At 44.3% G+C, this 20,893-nt stretch overlaps 1 protein-coding gene across 3 annotated transcripts in view; it reads right to left on the bottom strand.

The window, feature by feature from the left end:
- NPDC1 (neural proliferation, differentiation and control 1) overlaps positions 1–20,893 on the bottom strand; it is a 138,534-nt gene that overhangs the window by 35,384 nt on the left and 82,257 nt on the right. Inside the window, exon 1 of one of the 3 annotated variants that reach the window (XM_073556034.1) lies at positions 7,468–7,617. The exons of 1 other annotated variant lie outside the window; for it this stretch is intronic. In XM_073556034.1, the coding sequence (XP_073412135.1) occupies positions 7,468–7,573 (106 nt within the window). In that variant the 5' untranslated portion in view covers positions 7,574–7,617. Of the gene's footprint in view, positions 1–7,467; positions 7,618–19,159; positions 19,295–20,893 lie in introns of those variants that run through there. One more of the 3 variants, XM_073556033.1, reaches the window with a different exon arrangement.

Here is a 20,893-nt window from a genome sequence, read left to right on the forward strand (position 1 = left end):
GCTCAGTGGGGCTAGGGGGCAGCACTTACCCTAGTCCTGTGTCCTAGTGTGCGAGGCGTCGCTTCATTCTGCGCGCCACAACTGCGAGCAGGCCCCCGGAAGAAGAGAAAAAAAAAAAGAGATCCTGGGTGTGGTACTTCCGTATGCGGCCTAGCTTCGGCCTGAAGCCAGGGCCTAAATTTGTTTGGCGTCCGCCCTCAGGGGCTGGGACTTCCGGCCGCGGCCTAGCGACGGCTGAAGCCGCGGCCTCGATTTTTACCATCCGCCCGGGGGGGGGGGGGGGCTTTGGCGGGTGGAACCGCCAGACCCGAGAACCAAGGCCAGGAACCGGATCCGCCGCTGCCAAACGCGCCCATCTCTGCTGCCGCCTGGGAGGAGTTATGGGCTCCAGCCCTGCACCGCTGCAGTAGGCCTCCAAGGCCATCCTCCTTCATCCAGCTCAGGTAGAGGGGAGGGGGGGCCCATATGAAAGCGGACGGTGCAGGCACCCTAACTCCATCTAACCACTTGCAGGGGTATGGAGAGGGACAGTCCGCCGCCTTGCCACACAGCAGTCTTAGCATTGGTGGGGCAGTGGGGGCTGCACGGACTACACTTGTGCCTCTGTGCAGCCTAAGGTTTCATGTCCCACGGTGCAGGAGAGGATATGTGGAGGGACACTCGCACGTGCTCGCCCGTTGTAGGTTTGGGGAGATCGGACCCTTTCAATTGGGTCCGTCGCCCGTATCTCACCTCCGTGGTCTGGCAATATCCCACGTTGCGGGAGAGGATACGTGGAGGGACACTCACACGTGCTGGCCTGTTGTTCGTTTGGGGAGATCAGACCCTTTCAATAGGATCCGTCGCCCCTATCTCATCTTCATGTAAAAAAGGAACGTCCGGAAAAAATCCCCGTTGCGGGAGAGGAAATGTGAAGGCGACACTCGCACGTGATCGCCCGTTGTTTGTTTGGGGAGATCGGACCCTTTCAATAGGGTCCGTCGCCCCTTGAGAAAGCAGCCGCGAAACGCGCGTCGGGGACTCTCCTGCCCACCACTTGAGGTAATATATACTGACCACTTTATCTCATTCCGCCATATCTTGCACAGGCACACATTGGCCATTTGATATTTCATTCTTTACCATGCCCTTCATGCTATTTCTTGCACATATGCACTTTTGCATTCACTGTTTATATTAAAAACCTTGGCATGTCTTTGAATGAGTAAATGTTCATTCATCTATATTTGGATCAGTATTTTTCAAGAAAGTTATATATTATCTTGTTACCTTATTCTATTTTACCTCTTGTTGTGGTGATTTTTACAGTACCCACTTTTTATATATTTTCATTGTTCTTCATATGTAATTTTAATTATATCTCAATAAAGATTGTCTATTTTTATATTTTGAATATGGCTTCCTTTGTCTATTTGGATGAAAAAGGAGGAAACACAGCGTCTGGTGATGTCCATGAGTTCAAGACTTCAGGCAGTCATTGCCAACAAAGGGTTTTCAACCAAGTACTAGAAATCAACATTTTATTTACAATTATTTAATCTGTCCAATTACTTTCGATCCCTTTAAAAACAGGGTGGCACATGTTAAGGAGCTGAAACTCCTAAACCCTTCATCCAATTTTAATGTGGATACCCTCAAATGAAAGCTGAAAGTCTGAACTTCAACTGCATCTGAATTGTTTTGTTTAAAATTCATTGCGGTAATGTCTAGAACCAAAATTAGAAAAATGTTGTCTGTCCAAATATATATGGACCTAACTGTAGCTCAGCTCAATACCCTCACTAGTATCACCATGCAATTCCCCACGCAAAAAAAAACTTGCTTCCCCAAAAATTGCTTTTCTCCTCTAGTTAAGTCCCCCACTTCCAAGTATAGCCATGTTTCCCCACATGAAAAGTCTTCCTAGCCCAATTCCATTGACTAAACAACCCTTGGGGCAAGTAAAGCTCGCTCCCATCACTTCTTTCAGTATCACCTAGACCTGATTGCACTGAAAAGGTAATGTAATTTCAGAAGACACAGGAATACAATATTGGTGCCGTGAGCCAATTAGTTTTGTGTATTTGTCAAAATAATGGTATCTGGCTGAAGAGCTGGAGTCTGTGGGGGTCTGTTTTCATTAACACATCACACCTGCATCCACAATACTAAGCAAACAACCCTCCTTCCAGGAGCTCAATAGGTGTACAAGACCTGTACAGATGGTAACGAGTTTTGCAAAATGTTGGCTCAACAACTAGGCAAATGGTTTGAGAAAGGCACTACCAGTGCCCCCCTCTGGGATGAATACAGGGGGTGTAACATTTCTGGCTCATAGCTGTGTTTAGCAAACATGTTTTACCAATAGAGTGCAACTCGGGGGATGTGACACAGATCTATTCACCTAAACACAATAGAAAGAGCCAAGAAAGCAATGGAGGAACATGCTGCTGATCCTAGTGAACGCTGCCTCTAGTGGCCAAGTGGAAGAAAGATCGCATTTAAAAGGAAAATATTAAAATTTGAGAGTGGTCAGTGGATGATACCTTTTTAATTTTTTTTAGATATTGGCCAACACGATACAAAGAAATATTTTTCCTGTATCCATATTTAAAGGAACACTCCAAGCCTAGCCAACATACCACGTTCCATTTTTGAGACAAAATTGACTTCAAACAGTAATTTTACAATTAAGATTTTTTTTCAATTTTGGTTTCGACCTTCAAACGTGATAAATAGGAACATGTTTTAATAGTTTGAATAAGTACATGCGAGGGAAAAACTGAAGTTATTTTATTTGTTAGTTACGCTCCAGAAAAGGGTGATAGCATGGTGGCTCAGTGGTTAGCACTGCAGCCTTGCAGCGCAGGGGTCCTGGGTTCAAATCTCACAACATCTGCAAGGAATTTGTATGTTCTCCCCGTGTTTGCGTGGGTTTCCTCCGTGTACTCCGGTTTCCTCCCACATTCCAAAGACATAATAAGGGAATTAAGATAGTGAGCCCCATTGGGGACAGTGATGATAATGTGTGCAAACTGTAAAGCGCTGCGAAATGTTAGCGCTATATAAAAAGATTATTATTAAATTAGTGCCTCTAGGGGGTCTTTAATCGCTTGTACAATACTATAGTATTGTATACAAGAGTAAACACAAAGGGCCTTCTTGGGCCCCTGGCTGCCATGACAAGGCTATGGGCACCAAGCAATCACATTAGGGAGGTACAATTGGGACACACTGCCCCATTTCCATGCTGCTGGCACATAAGAGGTTGAGCCGCTGGTGTAACTGGCACAAGCACTGTATGAAGAGGACTGTAGAGGGATTTGACACTTGCCAGAATCAGATGTAAGGCTATGTTCACATATCCGGTAATCATCACTTAGAATGGATCCAGCAGCAATTTCTCAGCAAAAAAAGTTGTGCAGACACAGCTTTTTGTCCACTTTAAATTAACTGAACTCTGCTTTTTGAACATTGACGTCTATGGAAAAGCGATCAGTTAATTAGCCATCTGTTAACCTTTCATTTGTAAAGAACGTTTTTTGCTTTCTGGATCCAACAGAGATCAGTTATTTAAAAAGTGACTAACGGATTGGTACTGGATCCTACTGGACATGTAATGATAAAGCTGCCATGATGATCTGGCCCCTCACATGCAGAATATTTGGATAAGGATGGAGTTTTTAAGTAAAGGTTTGGTTCAGATAAGATTTCTATCAGATGACACAATGGACGTGTCCTCAAGTGAGATGTGTGTCTTGTCATTTACTTGTGATCAAAGGATAAGCAGTTCTCACCTCTCTGCAGACATTAGAACACAATCAGTATTTGATGACCAAACAGACAGGCTGCCCAAACATCTCTGGTAGAAGGCTATGGAATACATGGCTACTATACATAATAGATAGTCGGTGAGCTAGTGAATAGTGATGAGCGAAAGTGCTTGGATAAGGAGTTATCGGATCACGCTTTGTGAGCTAACCGAGTGACTTCAGCGTGCTCGAAAAATATGTTTGAGACCCTGCGGCTGCATGTCTCAAGGCTGTTTGAGAGCCACAACATGCAGGATTACAATCCACGAACATGCAGCCACGGGTATCCAAACATATTATTCAAGCACGCCAAAGACACTCTGTTAGCACACAAGCATGCTCGTATAACACCTTATCAGAGCACATTCGGCCGTCACTACTGAGTCGGTAAACTGTCGTCAGATACTTTGTAAGCCTCTGTCAGTCTGGATCTATTCTCCAGCCAGTGCTGCCTTCTGCTTGACTGACAGCTCAGCTGAAGTGTGGCTTCAAGCAGAAGGCAGCCCTGGACGGAGAATAGAGCTGGACTGACAAAGGTTTGGGAAGTGCTTCCACATGCTGAAAGAACTTCACCTTCGTTTGTATATATCGTAGGTTCAGATTCTAGGTAACAAAAGAACTGAACAGACTGTCTATTTAACAGTATGGCTGGTCTTGTCTTTGCAAGAGACACTCAGGAACACATAGATTGAACGGTGACATATTCCCTTAAAAATAAAAAATAGTTTCCCACAAAGTTGGGCAAACCTTTTAACAGTATATTACTAGATTGGTGAGACAAGAACTATCGAGGCTATTCTGAAACTGATACACATATGATTTACTATCTACAAAATTACCCGCTGAATAAAGATGCAAATAGATGATCATCAGTTAAAGACAAAATAAAAAAAAAAAAATGTCTTGGAAGGAAGAGGAAAGTGATTTGATCCGTTTTCCTCTTAAAGTCAATTGAATGCTAAATAAAATTTTCCTGCAAATTTTTTTCAAGATAAGACCTCACGTAGCTGCTTGCATGAAAAAAAAAAAAAAAAAGGTGTCCATGTGGGGGCAAACACCCCCTCCCCAAAAAGCAACTTTACTAGTTTTTGGTGAAACTGCAGCAGGATTAGGGGTTAATAGTAACTAAAGGAAGCAAAATTCCATACTAAATACATTTACAGGATACTAAATTAGATATTTATCACTTTTGGGACAGTCTTACAAATATTAATGTGATTGTGGGGGTTATTTATAGGGACGATTTTATGTAATTAACCCTTCTGCTTCTCATCCTTTCACAACTTTTAAGATTTCTGCTTGCTGTAAGAGAATACAAATATTTCTTTACGTTCAGAAGCTGAAAGCTAGACTTGCGCCTCTCATAGTTGAGCTGTTTAGTTACGCACTCTTCTACGAGAATAAACACATTAGTACCATCAATCTGAAAAAATAGGTCCGATCGGCCTAGAATAAAAAGTATATTATAAAGTCACCGAACTTTTCAATTTTTCAGTGCCTAAGGTGTGAGTAGGGTCTGGACCGCACAGTGAGGCAGAGCCACCCCCCCCCCGCCACTTCAGCCGCAGCGTTGCAGCACACCCTACTGGTCAACAGAAAAATTACAAGAGTCAGAGTCAACCTTGAATGTGGCAAAATTACAATGAGAAAACAGACTTTTTGAAAGCACGCTAGTGTTCTCTTGTATCAGCTCTCTTCAGGAGGGAAAGGGTTGACTAGTCAGCTTAATAATAAAACTGCAGAAAATATAAGCATTTGAGGGGGTCGCTGGGAGGAGGTGAGGGGCATACTTATCTGCTATGCATAGGTCTACCCTATATGTATGTAAGTACCTGGATAAGAATGAAGTGATTAAACAGAGTCAGCATGGGTTTGTAGCTAATAAGTCATGTCAGACTAACTTAATTTCCTTCTGGAATCACTGATTGGGTGGATCAAGGAAATGCTGTAGATATAGTATATCTTGACTTCAGCAAAGTATTTGACAAAGTATCTCATACAATCCATTTTGAAAAAATGACTAAGTATGGAATGGACAAGGCAACTGTTAGGTGGATTCATAACTGGCTTAGTGATCGGACCCAAAGAGTGGTCGTAAATGGCTGCACATCCAGTTGGAAGAATGTCTCAAGTGGGGTACCACAGGGCTCTGTCCTGGGCCCTGTATTGTTCAACATCTTTATCAACGATTTAGATGAAGGAATTGAGGGTAAACTGATTAAATTTGCTGATGACACAAAGCTAGGAGGGATAGCTAATACTAGAGAAGAGAGAGAGAGGATTCAAAAAGGTATAAATAAACTGGAGAAGTGGGCAGCAACTAATAGAATGGTTTTTAACAGGGAAAAATGCAAAGTACTACATCTGGGCAATAAAAATGAAAAAAGCATATACAAAAACTCCGCCCCTGGCCGTGCCTCCTCCAGTCAGCTCCTTCTCTGATCGCATGACGCTGCATGCAATCAGCGTACCCTATGTTTAGCGTTGGGTACGCTGGTCGTGCGCTGGTATGATTTTGCCGGCGCTGCGCCAAGCGCACAAAAACGCACTGTGTTGCATTTTTGTGCGCTCGGCGCAGCGCCGAAAGGGCGCAAGCACTGGCAAAAGTATACCAGTGCACGACCAGCGTACCCAACACTAAATATAGGGTACGCTGATTGCATGCAGCGTCATGCGATCAGAGGAGGAGCTGACCGGAGGGGGCACGGCCAGGGTGGAGCTTAGCGGCGGCTGTGCGCTGTGCCCGGCCGGTAACGCTAGTGTGAAACTAGCCTTAGATATTAGAAAAAACTTTTTGACAGTTAGAGTGATCAATGAGTGGAACAGGCTGCCAGGAGAGGTAGTGAGTTCCCCTTCAATACAAATCTTCAAACAGAGGTTGGACAGACATGGGATTATTTAGTGAATCCTGCTTTGAGCAGGGGGTTGGACTAGATGGCCCAGGAGGTCCCTTCCAACTCTACGTTTCTATGATTCTAAAAGAGTGATACATAGTACCCTATGGTGGGTCACACAAGACGCTTAACTCCGATAAGACAAATTACACATGGGGCTGGAGGGCCCAGCACATATCTTAACCCCTTCCCAACACGTCAGGTGTATAGAGCGGCATCCAGAGCGGAGCCACGCTATAAAATGTGGGCAAAATTACGGCATTCGGCCAGCACTTGCTGTGAGCAGCAGGGATCAGAGCCAGCAGTATAGGTAACATGTGCCTTCTTCAGTGTATTATGTGGTGCCCTCTATAAAAGGGTCCTCCCCGTCTGTATGAAATCCTCTCACGTACCGCACCATGGAATCAATAGTGCTCTAAAAATAATAATAATAGAAAAAAAAATAAGTGCGACTCATCCTATTAAAAACAAGCCCACGTACAAATGGAAAAATCGAAAAACTTATGACATTTGGCAGACAGATTGAAACAAAAAAAAAAAGCTGAAAAATTAGATGCCATTAGAAAATGCAAAGAATAACTGATGAATATTAATAAAAAAAGAGCTAAATTGCTTTCAAATTGCACTTGCGAAAGATTATATAAAGCAAAAAAAAAAATCTTAGAATAGAAAATGTCACTATACTTTTTTCTCTCTTTAAAAAAACAAAAACAAAACACAACCAATGTCTCCGTAGTCCTTGGTGTGAGGATGGCTGTAGCAGTTGTGCGCCGTGCACTCACCTCCATGGTGCCGCTGCCCCGGCTCTCTGTGGTGCAGGTGGTAGCCGGTGCCCAGTGACCACAGGGCGCACAGCCACTCTGTAAGCAGCAGGTACGTGGATTTCATGCCGCCTGTGGGAACAGCTAAGGTGACAGCAGGGATAAAGCAGTGGCTCAGCCGGACAAGTGCTCACTGAGCTCAGACTGTGTGGGAGAAGCAGGGAACTCTCCTCTCATCCCACGCACACTGCAACACAGCGGCATCAGCCAATCACAGCGCGCAGCTCGGGAAACATCTCTGTGGGCAACAATTAATATATGAATAGACCGAGAGGTCCCAACGCTGTGTCTGTGTACAAGTGATCACGGGCTGCGCCAGAACCAGCACTGCTACATGCAGGCAACTGCATGAGTAACAATTCCTAAGTGCACGCTTAATAATTTGCTTTACAGGGATGCAAAAAAGGCCGATAGTCAGGGGTCAGTCGCCGGCGTAGAAAACGAAGAACAATCGCGTACAACCCACTGGGTGGTCACTGATACGCAAAGTAGAGTTGCTATTTAACCACTGGATTCCCATGGATTTGACACCACTGTTACCATACACACCCAAATTATTAGTGGGATGCTCGTTATATCACCGAATTGATCCTGGCATTAATCATCATGTGATGGCCCTGGACAGTCGACCATCTAAGTACCTGTCATACGGCCACCATGACCAGCACCCACTTTACCGTATTCGGGATTGCATCGCAGACTAAGCAACATGGCACCATTAGCAGAGGTGTAGCAGGAGGCCATTCTGCAGCCCCTTTTGGGAACCAGTACGTGGAAGCAGTAGCAGCCACCAGAGTACTGTCTGTCCGGCCAGCTAACACCCAGCCACAGCAGCATGTCTAGCTCAGTCTGCCATGCCAAAAATGCCGTAATACCGCAACATGGTCAGTAATGCAGATCATTATACAAAACATATGTTCACATCTGTCATATTTACTGCTAAATCAGACCCTGGTATTCTGGCTCTGCAGGCTGCCGCAGATCTTCACACCCAGGAGTGCCTTCTTCATCCCTGGAATCGTCGCTACCTACGATGCCGCATACATGAGAGAGTGCAGGCCCCGAGAATTAGTCACTGCACATACGGAGGATTGTGATGCCCATGGGGCAACATGAAAGACCACTGATGGAGGAATCCGGGCACAGCTCCACTGCCTAATAATGGAAGAAGGTGGCATCTCTCCAGATGTACAGAATCACCCAACACGTATGCAGCAGAAAAAGATGCCAAGCTCTAATATAAGGCCCAGGGGGAGATGACGGGAAGCAAGATGCCTTTATGGTACGGGCTGACTATAACACAACATTTACATTGCATGTTTACTGCCACAGACATCACAGGCTCATAACGGGCCAACAATGCCAACCGCGCCATCTCACTAAGGCTTCAGTGATACTGCTGGACAACTCTGAAATAGAGGAAGAGAGTCGCTGCCCTGCCACTAGGGGATGCAGTAATGTAGTACCACACATAGAAGCCCAGGTATTACAGGCCAAGTGATTGTGATATATTGTGAATGCAGCTTTGGAAGTGATTAGAGTAAGGCAAAGTAAGGGTTAGTCCGTACAACAAATACAGTGGGGGAAATAAGTATTTGATCCCTTGCTGATTTTGTAAGTTTGCCCACTGACAAAGACATGAACAGTCTATAATTTTAAGGTTAGGTTAATTTTAACATTGAGAGAAAATCAAAAATAAAATCTAGAAAAATCACATTGTATAAATTATATAATTTTTTTTGTATTTTGCAGTGAGAAATAATTGTTTGATCCACTAGCAACCATTAAGGCTGAGTTCACACGTTGCGTTTTTTTCGCATTTTTACCAAATAAAACGCTTAAAAGAAGCTTCCCATTTATTTTAATGAATTCCGCACTTTGTGTACATTGATGCGTTTTTTTCCGCGAAAAAAAAAACGCATCGCGGAAAAAACTGCAGCATACGCTTTAATTTCGCGGAAAATTCCGCATTTCTAGCTATTTTCTATGTGACTGGGACTGCTCCTGAAAAAAACGCATTAAAAACACGTTCTTTGCTCAAAAACCGGGCAGAAAACTCGCAGAAAAAAAAAGGTGCATTTTCTGGGAAGGAGTCAGGTTTTCATGCAGCAATTTCCTGCATACGTGTGCACATAGCCTAAGGCTACGTGCACACGCTGCGGATTCCGCTGCGTTTCCGCAGCGGTTTTGGCCGCTGTGGACCCGCAGCAGTTTTAGCTGCGGTGTACAGTACCATTCAAATGAATGGTAAAAAAAAAAACGCTGTGCTGACGTTGCGGAAAAATCCGCGCGGATTTGCTGCGGTTTTGAAACCGCAGAAAGAATTGACATGCCAATTCTTTCTGCGGAATCCGCAGCGGGTTCCTATCTCCACCATTGTGGAGATGGTGAATCCGCAGGACCAAACCGCAGGCAAAACCGCAGATAATCCGCAGGTCTTTTGACCTGCGGTTTATCTGCGGTTTTTGCAAAATCCGTGCGGATTAATCCGCAGCGGATTCTGCAGCGTCTGCACACACCCTAAGAGTTCTGGCTCCTACAGACCAGTTAGACGCTCCTAATCAACTTGTTACCTGCATTAAATACAGCTGTCTTACATAGTCACCTTTATAAAAGACTCCTGTGCACAGACTCAGTCAGACTCTAACCTCTACAACATGGGCAAGACCAAAGAGCTTTATAAGAATGTCAGGGACAAGATCATACACCTGCACAAAGCTGGAATGGGCTACAAAACCATAAGTAAGACGCTGGGTGAGATGGAGACAACTGTTGGTGCAATAATAAGAAAATATAGAATACAAAACAACCAAACTAGAGTATAATCCAAAAAGCATCAATTTTTATTCAAAAAACAGTCATAAAATCCATAATAAAACAGAGGCTACTAATCCACACAGAAGGACAAAGCACTGGCAGAATAATACTATAACTACTCAAAAAATGCACAGTGCCCCATTAGTAAATACATATATGCAAATGTGCAAATTTATTAAGGCACTAGTGCAAATAAATTAAGTACCAATATCTCTTGCAAGTTGAATCTTACTGCATATAAGCTAAATGTAGGCGTATCTCCGAATAATCATAGATAAATACAAAAACACAATATAAGAATAATTTATATGCCAAGTAATAAATATATAAATGTGCAAAAATGCAAGGCACAAATGCAAAAAGATATCATGTGCAAAAGACAGCATACAAATCCCCTGCAAAGTAAAATGCAGACGGACTAAATCTAAGAATATCACCAAGTGATCATAGATAAAAGAGGGGCTCCATGATGTATCAAGTATAGTAATATCAAGCAAAATATGCAGGGAAAACTTACAAAAAGCCAGTGGATGTCCAGTCGCCCCAACGCATGTTTCGTGTCTCACGTCATCGGATTTAGTCCATATGCAGTTTACTTTGCAGGGGGATTTGTATGCTGTCTTTTGCACATGATATCTTTTTGCACTTGTCCCTTGCATTTTTGCACATTTATATATTACTTGGCATATAAATTCCTGCTGCATTTTTTTGCTTTATATTAGATACAATGGGCTTTCTTGTATTTATCTATGATTATTCAGAGATACTCCTACATTTAGCTTATATGCAGTGAGATTCAACTTGCAAGAGATTTGGTACTTCATTTATTTGCACTAGTGCCTTAATAAATTTGCATATATGTATTTACTAAGGGGCACTGTGCATTTTTTGAGTAGTTATAGTATTATTCTGCCAGTGCTTTGTCCTTCTGTGATTAGTAGCCTCTGTTTTATTATGGATTTTATTACTGTTTTTTCAATAAAAATTAATGCTTTTTGGATTATACACTAGTTTGGTTGTTTTGTGTTCTGTATAATTTTTGGGTTCTCAGTCCAAATTTATTGTTTTGTGGACAAAATCATGAATAGTACGAAAATGGAAGAAATACAAAATGACAGTCAATTGACATCGATCTGAAGCACCATGCAAAATCTCACCTCATGGGCTATCCATTATGAGGAAGGAGAGAGATCAGCCTAAAACTACACGAGGGAAACTTGTTATGATCTTAAGGCAGCTGGGACCACAGTCACCAAGAAAACGATTGGTAACACATTACGCCGTAAAGGTTTACAATCCTGCAGTGCCCACAAGGTCCCCCTGCTCAAGAAGGCACATGTGCAGGCCCGTCTGAAGTTTGCCAATGAACACCTGGATGATTCAGTGAGTGATTGGGAGAAGGTGCTGTGGTCAGATGAGACAAAAACTGAGCTCTTTGACATTAACTCAACTTGCCATGTTTGGTGGAAGAGAAATGCTGCATATGACCCCAAAGAACACCATCCTCACTGTCAAGCATGGAGGTGGAATCATTAGGTTTTGGGGGTGTTTCTCTGCTAAAGGCACAGGACTACGTCTCCGCATCAATGGGAGAATGGATGGAGCCATGTACCGTAAAATCCTGAGTGACAACCTCCTTCCTTCCACCAGGACATTAAAAATGGGTCGTGGCTGGGTATTCCAGCAAGACCATGACCCAAAACATACAGCCAAAGCAACAAAGGAGTGGCTCAAAATCAAAAAGCAGCACATTAAGGTCATGGAGTGGTCTAGCCAGTCTCCAGACCTTAATCCCATAGAAAACTTATGGAGGGAGTTGAAGCTCTGAGTTACCAAGCGACAGCCTCAAAATATTAATGATTTTGAGATGATCTGCAAAGAGGAGTAGACCAAAATTCCTCATGACATGTGCGCAAACCTCATCATCAACTACAAAAACGTCTGACTGCTGTGCTTGTCAACAAGGGTTTTGCCACCAAGTATTCAGTCTTGTTTGCCAGAGGGATCAAATACTTATTTCTCACTGCAAAAAGCAAATAAATTTATATAATGTGATTTTCTGGATTTTATTTTTGATACTTTATCTCTCAATGTTAAAATTAACCTAGCATAAAAATTATAGACTGTTCATGTCTTTGTCAGTGGGCAAACTTACAAAATTAGCAAGGGATCAAATACTTATTTCCCCCACTGTGTTGCGTCATAGAGGGCATCAGTTTTAATGGTTTATTCCATTTTCTTGACAAGATAATCACCAGAACGGAGATCCAGTTAGGAGGGTGCTGTCTTCTGTCTGTAGCACTGGATGAGAGCAATTAGAGCTGGTGTGTGCCCCCGGGCATCAGAACGACCACAACAATAAAGATGCTTTCCATGAATGTTTAATGCCGCAGTCTCCTGATCCAGGTAAAACTACAATGTCATTATCCATAATCTATTACGTGGAATCTTCCACATCAAGGAAAATATGACAGCCACGAGGCCAGTCAATCCATTACTGCAGGTTTAGGTAATTTACAGCTTGCCATCTGTGGAGTCATATGCTAAGTAAGCAGCATGCAAGGGGTTTGCTGGGATATCTAGTCCTCCATTCACTGGTAACAACAGTGATGTGTTATATGAAGGGAAATTGAGTGTTCTTGTTGGTAAATTTTCCACCTGCTGTGCAGTCAGCAGCCTGAATAATTCAGATCATCCGGCAATTGAGAATACACAGCACGTCCCAGGGAGCCGCATGGAGGACAATCTGCCACAAGGTGGCACTGCAGAGGACACATGAAATCAATCTAAAAGGATTGAAATCAATAAAATCCTTTCCAGCCTGAAACGGCTGATAACAGGGAGCAATAGGCTGCCCTCAGAAATACAGCAAAGGAGATAAGACAGGCTGCAGATCTAGCATTCTTTGGTAAAGGAGGATTAATCCAGGATTCATGCCGCATCTATTTTAGTACATGCGAGCGTTATCGATCCAGAAAGGTCCCTGTGGCCTCAGAGACAAAAAGCATTGGGTTACATGGAGTCTCAGCCACCAAAGCCGTCCGGCCTTGTACGATGGAGTCCCTCCTGCTAATACTGGTGTCATCCAAGGACGGAAAGAGCCCGTGCTCAAGGGTACAAGCTGCAAGGGGAAGTCTCATGTCTGTATAACTAAGGGCCCTACAACAGTAGTGTGAGGCTATGGGGCTCCGTCACACAGACTGTAACAATAATTCTCTAGCATGATGGCACCTAATGAATCTGTACAAGAAGCCCCCTGGGTGAAGGTGATCCCAGCCGCCACGTGATGACAATGAGCAGCATATTATACATCTGAGGTGTCTGGCCGGCCACCCACAAAGTGACTCATCCTTGGCCAGATATAGGCACATGATCCGTCCGCACGGGGAGACAGCAGAACCAGATCTGTCCTGCTCCCTGCACTGTCCCTGAACCGGTAAACCAAGGGAATCATGTCAGACAAGAAAGAAGAGAATAATGAGAAAATGACTCGTTACACAAGGAAGAAAATGCTGAAGTAGCAATTCCTCAACCTCTAGTAGGTGTGATCCCAAACTACTGCTGGGGAACTCAAAATATTACATCAAGACAGCTCATTAAATTGAGGACAGGCAGAAAGGGTCTCCAAGAAGAGGCTTCATTGTTTTTTCTCTCCACCACATACTTTGCACAAGTTCTCACCATTCAAAAAGGTGCTGGATACAAGGACTGGGCCCCCTGTTACAGAGGGCCTCATAGCAGCTTTTATGATACACTGACTTCTGGCTATGCTACTGGCCACTTTGGTTTTGAACTATGAGATCCTTGTGCTGTAGGATTGTGATCGTATCCAGGTCGAACTGGAACTTCTATCACCCCTGTGTGGACAGCCGAAAGTAGCCGCCCCTGGTTGGACACAATTTGTAGGGATTACCAGTCATCTGCTCTGCACAATGAATATTCCCAATAACAGAACAACAATGTCTATTAATCAGCGGACAGGTGGGGACGGTTCATCATATTCATAGAGCGGATGGATTAGTGAAGGAAAAAGGAAAAACAAAGCTGGCAGCAAACACAGAGTACAGATGGAACAGAACTGAGTGGAGAAAGCAAACTGAACGCAACACCCCATACAGCACTGGAATATGGGGGAAAGATCTCCTGTAAAAATTAGTGAATGGGTTAATATACACTGCTCAAAAAAAATAAGGGAACACTTAAACAACAGACTATAACTCCAAGTAAATCAAACTTCAGTGAACTCAAACTGTCCACTTAGGAAGCAACACGGATTGACAGTCAATTTCACATGCTGTTGTGCATATGGAATAGACAACAGATGGAAATTATTGGCAATTATCAAGACACCCGCAATAAATGAGTGGTTTTGCAGGTGGGGACCACAGACCACATTTCAGTACCAATGCTTTCTGGCTTATGTTTTGGTCACTTTGGTATCTTGGTTGTGTACAACCCACACAAGTGACTCAGATAGTGCAGCTCATCCAGGATGGCACATCAATGTGAGCTGTGGCAAGAAGGTTTGCTCTGTCTGTCAGCGTAGTGTCCAGAGGCTGGAGGCGCTACCAGGAGACAGGCCAGTACACCAGGAGACGTGGAGGGGGCCGTAGGAGGGCAACAACCCAGCAGCAGGACCGCTATCTCCACCTTTGTGCAAGGAGGAGCACTACCAGAGCCCTGCAAAATGACCTCCAGCAGGCCACAAATTTGCATGTGTGCGCACAAACTGTTAGAAACCGACTCCATGAGGATGGTCTGAGTGCCCGACATCCAGAGATGTGGGTTGTGCTCACAGCCCAACACTGTGCGGCCCTCCAAAGAAAAGCCACCCCACACCATTACTGACACACTGCCAAACCGGTCACACTGAAGGATGTTTCAGGCAGCAGATCACTCTCCACAGCGTCTATAGACTCAGTCATGTCTGTCACATGTGCTCAGTGTGAACCTGCTTTCATCTATAAAGAGCACAGGGCGCCAGTGGCGAGTTTGCCAATCCTGGTGTTCTTTGGCAAATGCCAAGTGTCTTGCACGGTGTTGGGCTGTGAGCACAACCCCCATCTGTGGACGTCGGGCACTCAGACCATCCTCATGGAGTAGGTTTCTAACCGTTTGTGCAGACACATGCACATTTGTGGCCTGCTGGAGGTCATTTTGCAGGGCTCTGGTAGTGCTCACAGCCCAACACCGTGCAGGACACTTGGCATTTGCCACAGAACAGGAACGGATGCGTGGAGAGGCGGGAAGGCTGCGCGGGACGTCGGAGGGTGAGAATAACAATATTTTTTATTTTTTTTTGCATTTTATCTTTTACTACTGATGCTGCATAGGCGGCCTCAGTAGTAAAAAGTTGGTCACACTTGTCAAACACTATGTTTGACGAGTGTGACCAACCTGTCAATCAGTTCTCCAAGCGATGCTACAGATCGCTTGGAAAACGCTGGCATTTTGCAAGCTAATTACGCTTGCAAAATGCTAGTTTTTCCGCGGGAAAATCGCGGGAATTTAAAATGCGATTTTCCCGCGGAATGGAATTCCGGAATTCTCGCGGTAATTTCCGCGAGAGTTCCGGTACGTGTGCACTTAGCCGAAAAAACTAGGATTGCCATTGATTTGCATTGGACTCGTTACTGTGCGAGTAATCGCTTGGAAACTCGCAGATTACCAACTCCTGCGAGTCCCCTACTACTCGCAGAGTAACGTGTCCTAACGAGTAGATTCGCCCATCCCTACCGCACACCAGAAGACTTCATCCTCTTCAATTTTATGTTAAGAACCTATAACTCTGACCTTCACCTCGCCAAACAGACCTACCTCACCACCCTGATCTCCTCATTAGTCAACAACCCCAAAAAATTTTTTGACACCCTTCACTCCCTCCTTACGCCAAAAACAAAAGCCCCCATCACAGACATTTGTGCGGATGACCTGGCCTCCCATTTTATAGACAAAACAGATAATATCCAGCAGGATATCGGCTCCCAACCACCAAGTTCTGTGACTCCCATCCCTCCCTGCATTTCCCCTGGCTCATTTTCCACATTTGATCCCATCACAGAAGAAATCTCCAGACTCCTCTCTTCTTCTCGTTCGACTACATGCACTATCGACCCCATTCCCTCACATCTCCTCCAGTCTCTCTCCCCAGTCGTCACAACTCTCCTAACTACAATCTTTAATCTCTCCCTCGGGCATTTTCCCATCCTTCTTCAAGCACTATTGTTACTCCATTACTAAAGAAACCCGCTCTCGACCCATCCTGCACAAACAACTACAGACCAGTCTCCAATCTCCCCTTCATCGCTAAACTTTTGGAGCGCCTAGTCTACTCCCGCCTTACCCGTTACCACTCCACTCACTCCCTCCTACACCCTTCACAGTCCGGCTTCCGTCCCCTATATTCGACTGAAACTGCACTCAAAGTTACCAATGACCTTCTGACAGTAAAATGTAATGGTGACGACTCTCTGCTCATTCTTCTCGACCTTTCTGCAGCTTTCTACACTGTTCTATCTTTCTGACCGGTCCTTCAGCGTTTTGTTCGCTGGCTCCACGTCATCTCCTCTTCCTCTCGCTGTCAAAGTACCTCAGGGCTCAGTCCTTGACCCCCTTCTCTTCTCTCTCTACACAGCCCCAATTGGACAGACCATCAGCAGATTTGGCTTTCAGTACCATCTTTATGCTGATGACACAACTATACACGTCATCCCCCGACCTTACCCCCGTGGTACTACAGAACACCAGTGACTGTCTGTCCGCAGTCTTCAACATCATGTCTGCTCTCTATCTGAAACATAACCTCTCAAAAAACTGAACTTCTGCTCCCGCCATCTACTAATCTCTCTAAAGCTGACAATTCCTTCTCCGTGGGTGGCACCATAATAACGCCCCAGCAGCAGGAGTGCGCTGTCTGGGTGTTATGTGTGACACCAATCTCTCCTTCACATCCCATATACAATCTCTTGCCCGATCTTGACGCTTACACCTAAAGAACCTCTCCAGAATCCGCCCTTTTCTCACCATGGAAACAAAAACCCACACTGTCGCATTGATCCACTCCCGCCTGGACTACTGCAACGCTCTATTAATTGGCCTTCCCGTTACTCAACTTTCCCCTCCCCAGGCCATACTTAATGCAGCAGCCAGGGTCATCCATCTGGCTAATCGGTAATCGGACGTGTCCGATCTTCACCCATTGTTACACTGGCTGCCCATTCATTATAGGATCCAATTCAAAGTACTTGTTCTCACCCACAAAGCTCTCCACAGTGCGGCACCCCCCTACATTTCCTTCTCTATTTCTGTCTTTCGGCCTAACCGACCGCTGTGCTCTGCAAACAACTTTCGACTAACCTCTGCACTAATCCGCACCTCCCACTCCTGACTCCAAGACTTCTACCGCGCTGTGCCAATCCCCTAGAATGCTCTACCCCAAGAAATTAGGACTATCCACAATTTTCGGCGCTCCCTCAAAACGCATTTGTCCAGGGCGGCCTATCACGTTCACTAATCAAAGTCATTTTATGTGTAAGGGTGCGTGTGTAGCCCATTCACTATCTCCATCTATCCCTCACTCCCTCAAGATGGCTGGACCATCATTGTAAATACACCATTGTAAATACACACCAGTACATTGTATCTCCCCCACCTCATTGTAGATTGGAAGCTCTCACGAGCAGGGTCATCTTATTTTGCTTTAATTATTGTATTGTTAACGATGTTACTTATGACTTGTGTTTTAAAACTGTTAAACTGTAAAGCGCTGCAGAATATGTTGGCGCTATATAAAGATTATTATTAAGATTGTTATATGAAGCCGTATTGCCACTTTTATCCTGTCCCTTGTTCCCTGCACTTTATGGCACATGGATGGAGCGATGAGAAAGTGTTTATCTTCTTGATAGCTTATGAGGCTTGTTATCTACAGCACAACAATCATTTTACCATCTAGTGAAAAACTGGAATTTTTTTTTTTTTTTAAAGAGCGGTGAAATGGTGAGAGGAAAAAAGACGCAAACAAAAAAAGAATTGACACCTTTGTTTCTATGGCATTTAGTTTGCGATAAAAAAGACATGATAACAAGTTATTTTGATCATCATGATACATTTTTTAATCAAAGTGTTTATCCTGCAGTTATCATAGTATGTAGCACTGTGTGCTTACAATTGCCCATTTTGCCTTTCATCCCAGCTAATTCTGTTGGGCAGAATGTTGCCGATTACATGGAGCAGCGATTATTGCCTGCACCTATACCTGTCACTTTGCACTAGCACTGTATACAACTTTAAGCTCTACACACAAGATATTACTTATGTGATACAATGTACCTCTGTATAGTGTATAGTAACTAATATTATATCTTTATAGGATTATTTGACTCCCTCAAGACACATGTTTTTTTATCATCCAGGTTGTGCGTCCCTTGCTTTTACGTGGTTATTAGTCTGTAAACTTTTATCACATGATTAATAATAAAGATTTATTGTGTTTCACACATTTTGATATATCTTGGCTTTTATGGTCGTTTTTTCCCTCCATAATTTTCACCAACTGTCCGTTTTTCTTTACCATCACGGTCAGATTTTGCTATGTGGATACATTATATGCACGGCATAGCGTCAGGTTTTGAAGCCATACATAAATCCCACATACGTTTAAATTTTCCCCATCTTCATCTCAATACAGGTCCTGATTCGCTCCATACATGCAGACCTGACAGAAGACCTGCTATTGTGTCCTACTAATGGAAGGGGTTAATATCTGCTCCATTCATACAAGACAACAAATAGAAGACAGCCCTCATAATTGATGGCGCCATTTCTACACACTTACCTGACTTTGCCTTCTCGCATTTTCCTTCGCCGTCTTCTTTGAAGCCGCGAATACAAGGGCCGCACTCTGCGGAGCCTGGGGGGCAAACCTCCCTGTTGTGCAGGGGACAGTTTAAACTGTTACGGCATTGAGAAGCTGAAAAACACAAACGGAAGGGACGATGAGGTTAAAGCAAACACCACCATTTTGAAGGTCAAGCCACTTTTTTCTCATCTCAAGGAGTTAGTAATGTTAGACATTCAAACCAAGGGACTTATGGATCCAAAATTGACAAACATACAGGAGTGGACCCCCAAAAATGTAGATATAGTCAGGCGCAGATACCAGGTTTCCAGTTTCTGTGCTGTTTTTAGTCATTCAAGCACAGATCACTCCCTGACGCCATTTTTCCACCCACGCCTGCAGCAATATTTTGCTCTATGCAGACACACAGCCGGCTCAATGAAATTAGCCCCTGGTCCACAGCGAACATCTGTCTTGTGTCTCGATGATGGCTTTCTATCAGCACCAGGCTTAATACTTCAATGCGGGCGAATCAGCAGTTATTGACAGCGGTGATATTACAGACAGCACAGCTGACTGTTAACTGTTAGCTCACCATCTAATTCAGTGTAATCATTCACCGCGCCGACACTCGGGGCGCAGGATGACGACGTGCCTACACTCGGGGGGCGCCGGTGAAGATGCGCCGACACTAAGGGTTGCTGGTTGACGACGTGCGGACACTTGGGGGGTTATATGCAGCTCTTTCTGCACCACACGCCTGGACCAAATCGCCACCCCACCCCAAGATCAGGGCTCTGTTTTCCCAAAATACTACTCACTATCCAACATCCATTCCATCGTGACACGTCTGCCCACCAAACTATGAACATAGTCTAGCAATGAAGTACTCCTTACCCTGTAATGTCCCACTATGACCACCAGGGTGCACAACACCTTCAGGAATAACAGATGTAAACAACCCGCTTGTTTATGAAATGGGCGATGAATAGATGAGTAAATAAGGGAACAACATCCTTCCTGGGAATCCACTGCGACTACCAGGAATCAGAGATGGAAATATCAGGAAAGGTGTTAATTTTGCCTAAGTTTTTACTAACTTACTTTAGAAAGGAATCAATCAGATCATTTATCCAGGGTGTCATAATCTGCCAACACTGCGAGGGGGGATAAAACCCCAGCGCCACACTGTACCGGATTCTCTGCTGCTTGCATATTATGCAGCAATGGGCACAGAGCTCGGTGACTTGGTTACCAGTCAGCAGCGGAGCCTCATTTACTGCGCTGTCAATTCACTCCACTTACATTAGCACAGAGTCGGATACATCTCTGCTGCCGCCGGACCACAGAGATCACTGTAAATAGCATGACGGGCCCCAATTCCAGGCTGGAGGTGTCAGCGGCACTAATCTCTCCATTTTGACTGTTTGCTACAATGTTTGAGTGAAGGGAAAATATCTGCTCATCCTACACTGGATACAACTGTAACCATTAGTATATTCAGCTCCAGGTTTCCATTCACTGACAGCAAGCAGCAGAACATGTCATTATCTAAGGATTAGGCTTCATGTATGTAACCCATTGACAACTTTGGTAAGCTCAGGGACCAAAAGAAGACCCTGATGTGCAGGCGGCCATTATCACAAATCCAACTGTGCTTTTATGGTCCACCCGAAAATGTCATGTAAATGAGAGGATATCAGAGGTGGGAATGCAGCGACACGTGCAGTA

The sequence above is a fragment of the Dendrobates tinctorius genome, unplaced genomic scaffold, assembly GCF_039654945.1.
Source record: "Dendrobates tinctorius isolate UK_male_01 unplaced genomic scaffold, ASM3965494v1 ptg000231l, whole genome shotgun sequence".
Taxonomy (NCBI): domain Eukaryota; kingdom Metazoa; phylum Chordata; class Amphibia; order Anura; family Dendrobatidae; genus Dendrobates; species Dendrobates tinctorius.